This window comes from Fukomys damarensis, unplaced genomic scaffold (genome assembly GCF_012274545.1).
Source record: "Fukomys damarensis isolate Sample0158 unplaced genomic scaffold, DMR_v1.0_HiC HiC_scaffold_13, whole genome shotgun sequence".
NCBI classification, from domain to species: domain Eukaryota; kingdom Metazoa; phylum Chordata; class Mammalia; order Rodentia; family Bathyergidae; genus Fukomys; species Fukomys damarensis.
The window spans coordinates 36,607,147-36,610,567 of record NW_022900925.1 but is presented as its reverse complement, the minus strand read 5'-3'; the positions used below and the strand labels follow the sequence as shown (position 1 = coordinate 36,610,567).

The following is a 3,421-nucleotide window of genomic DNA, read 5'->3' as shown; positions in this document are numbered from 1 at the left end:
ATCGCCAGCCCTGTCTTGTTTTGAGACAGGGTCTTGCTAAGTCTCTGGGTTGCAGAAGCAGTATTCAGGATCAGGAGATTCTGGGGGAAATGTCCTTGTGAAATACAGGTGTGGAAAATGTGCTGAGCCCTTTCTGGGCCTACTAACTAGACTGGAGTGTAACCAAAGGGTGTCAGAATAATACTGAAAGTTCTGCAGTGACCTCATTGGGCGACGCCCGGTTGCTCCAGGACCCCAGAGTCTCTGTAGTGCCCCCGCTCCTCGGAGATCCTCCCTTAAAGTACAGAAGCCAAGAAGCCCGATTATATTCATCCCTGAGCTTCCTCTCCCACTGAGACAAACGTGGAGCCAGACTGAAGACTACTAGTCCCAGAAGGCACTGCGGCGGATTTTTTTTTTCGCTTGCTCCATTTTTATTGGCTTCTGCCAGTAATGCCCAGCCAATAGAAAATGAGTTCCTTGATAGGTTTCAACATGGCGCTGCCTAGGAGGTAGGATTCGATTGTCCGGTAGGCTTAAATTTGGGGAGGTGGTGGATGAAAAGGACATAGGGAATTATAGTTTCGGAGGAAGATGGAGGGGCTGGGTGGGGGAGGGATCTAGGTGTGGGGTAGTAGTGACTGAGGGTTACAGCCAGAGGTAAGGGAGTAATTAAGCAACTGGGGCTGATTTATCCGCTTCTTGAACTCTTTAGTCTTTGTATTAGCTTCTTTTACAGTTTTCCTGATTATTTTTTGGCTTTGTGAGACAGGTCTCGCTATGTAGTTCAGACTGGCCTTGAATTCAGTCTGTAGCCCAGACTGGCCTCGAACTCGCGGCGATCTTCCTACTTCAGCCTTACGAGTGATTACAGGTATGCCTAAACCCGGCCTTTTTAGCTTCTTTGACACCTTTTTCTCAGTGCCATAGTTCAAAGAAGGATGATTCCGGAGGGGAGACCCTGACAGGACTTCTACTTTGCCCTCTGCCCCTCTTTTCTGTCTAGTTCCTTTGCGTTGCTTAAATCTTCCTGGATCTCCATTCTGTGTAACTTTGCCTTCCCAATCTTTTACTCAGGACTCCATCTCTAGTTCCATTCCTCACACATCAAAGCTAAAGGCCCCTGGCCCCACATCCTCAGAGTGAAGTCATGAAGGTGGTGAACCTGAAGCAAGCCATTTTGCAAGCCTGGAAGGAGCGCTGGAGTGACTACCAATGGGCCATCAACATGAAAAAATTCTTTCCCAAAGGAGCTACCTGGGACATCCTCAACCTTGCAGGTCTCAAGGGAAGTGGGGAGGAAGGATGGGAGGGATAGACTGAGACAAGTACAACTTGGTCTCACTTGTATTCCCCCTGCAGAAGCACTGTTGGAGCAGGCCATGATTGGACCGTCACCCAATCCTCTCATTCTGTCTTACCTGAAGTACGCCATTAGCTCCCAGGTAAATGGCTTCTTCCCCAGGAGTGAGGGTTCGGAAGGTAAACACTTGGAATGCATTTGCTAGCTCACACATAGGTGAATTTGTTTGAACAGAGCGCCTCTGAGTTTCAATATTTTTCTTTTCTTTTTTTAAGACAGGGTCTCGAGCCGGGGATTTAGCTCAGTGGTTCTGCCGCCTGCCCCGCAAGTGCAAGGACCAGAGTTTGATCCCCGGTACCGGAAGGAAAAAAAAAAAAAAAAAGAATGGGTCTCACTCACTATGTAGTTCAGGTTGGCCTTGAACTCGCGATGTAGCCCAGGCTGGCCTCAAATTTGCAGCGATCCTCATGCCTCAGCCTCCTCAGTGCTGAGATTACAGGTGTTCATCACCATGCCTGGCTCATTTTATTTTATATTTTTGGTACCGGGATCGAACTCGGGTCCTTGTGCTTGCAAGGCAGGCGGCAGAACCACTGAGCTAAAACCCTGGCCCTCATTTTATGTTTTGAGACTGGGTCTTGTAGAGTTCAAATTGGCCTGGAACTCTATAGGGAGCCCAGGCTGATCTCAAACTTACGATTTTCTTGCCTCAGCCTTCTGAGTCCTGGGATCACAGATGTACACCACTGAGTTTCAATTTTCTTGTAAAATAAGAATACTTAATAGCCGCATGTGGTGGTGCACGCTTGTAATCCCAGCACTTGGGAGGCTGAGGCAGGAGGATCACTGTGAGTTCGAGACCAGACTGGGCTACATAGTTTCAGGGCGGTCTCAACTACATAGTGAGACCCTGTCTCAAAAAACAAAACAAAACAAACAAAAACCACAAACTTAATTCGTTGTGATGAATACTACGTTCACTTATTCTATCCATAACTATTTACCAGTGCTGGTATGTATGAGACAGTGGTAGGACCGAGGATATAACTGAACACGAGTTGAGCACAGCACAGCGAATGTCATGGATAGTACAGGTGTCTAAATCATCAGTCACAGGATGAGTTTATGATAAAAGTTTAGTACTGAGTATGGGGCCATGGGCGTACTTGGGAGGGGCACGTAAGCTGTCTGAGCAATCAGGAAAGGCTTCTGTTTTGTTTTTTTGGTACTGGGAATCAAACTTGGGTCCTTGGGCTTGTGAGGCAGGCAGCAGAACCACTGAGCTAAATCCCAGGCCCTCCAGGAAAGGCTTCTGGAAGAAGTGATGTTTAAACCAGGACCTGAATGTTGAGTAGAACTGGACAAAACATGTAGAAGCTGGGAGGCAGTAACCAGTGATGTTTAAGAATTGAAGAAATTTTGGCTTTGCAAGTCCCTTTTGTGGTGTGTTTTTGTAAGATAGGGTCTCATTATATACTTCAGTGTCCCAAATGCTGGGATCACAGGTGTGCTCCACCACACAAAGTGAGGATCCCTTTGAACTCTTCATTTCTTTCCTTTTTCTTTCTTTTTTTTAGATAGAGCTTTTTTGAGGGGGACGGGCTGGTCTTAAACTTGTGCCTCTCCTGCCTCAGCCTCCTGAGTGCTGGGATCACAGGTGTGCACCACCACACCCAGCCATTTTAGAAATTAAAATGAATTAAGAAAGACTTATAGGGCCGGGGATTTAGCTCAGTGGTGCCACCACCTGCCTTGCAGGCGCCAGAACCTGAGTTTGATCCCCAGTAACAAGAGCAAACATTTATAAATTCACCTAAAAGTTATTATTATTAAGTTCTTAAAAGTTATTATTATGTGTTAACATAAATAACATTATAATGAAAAATAACCATATTTTTCTGAGCAAAACATGCTAGGAAAATGACATTGTTTTACATTTTGCAAATCTTTACTATGTGGTTTAAAAGTAGACAGCTGAATTCTCACATGTGCTTTTGCATTCAATTGTTGCAGTAGGCTATTTTGCTTGAAGTACATGAGGAAAATATGGCCTTGCATGTCAGCTGTTTAATGTGAAAGGGCAGAAATACTTTAATAACCTTTTTATTGTTTTGGTGTGTTTTTTTTTTTTTTTTTTGG

General features: G+C 45.3%; 1 protein-coding gene across 1 annotated transcript in view; it reads left to right on the top strand.

Annotated features, from left to right (window-relative positions):
• Nucleotides 1–810: 810 nt before the first annotated feature.
• The window catches only part of Med24 (mediator complex subunit 24), a 21,617-nt gene continuing 19,006 nt past the window's right edge, over nucleotides 811–3,421 (top strand). The window contains exons 1-3 of the mRNA XM_010620012.2: nucleotides 811–853; nucleotides 1,057–1,259; nucleotides 1,342–1,424. Of these exons, the coding sequence (XP_010618314.1) occupies nucleotides 1,130–1,259; nucleotides 1,342–1,424 (213 nt within the window). The 5' untranslated portion in view covers nucleotides 811–853; nucleotides 1,057–1,129. The remainder of the gene's footprint in view (nucleotides 854–1,056; nucleotides 1,260–1,341; nucleotides 1,425–3,421) is intronic.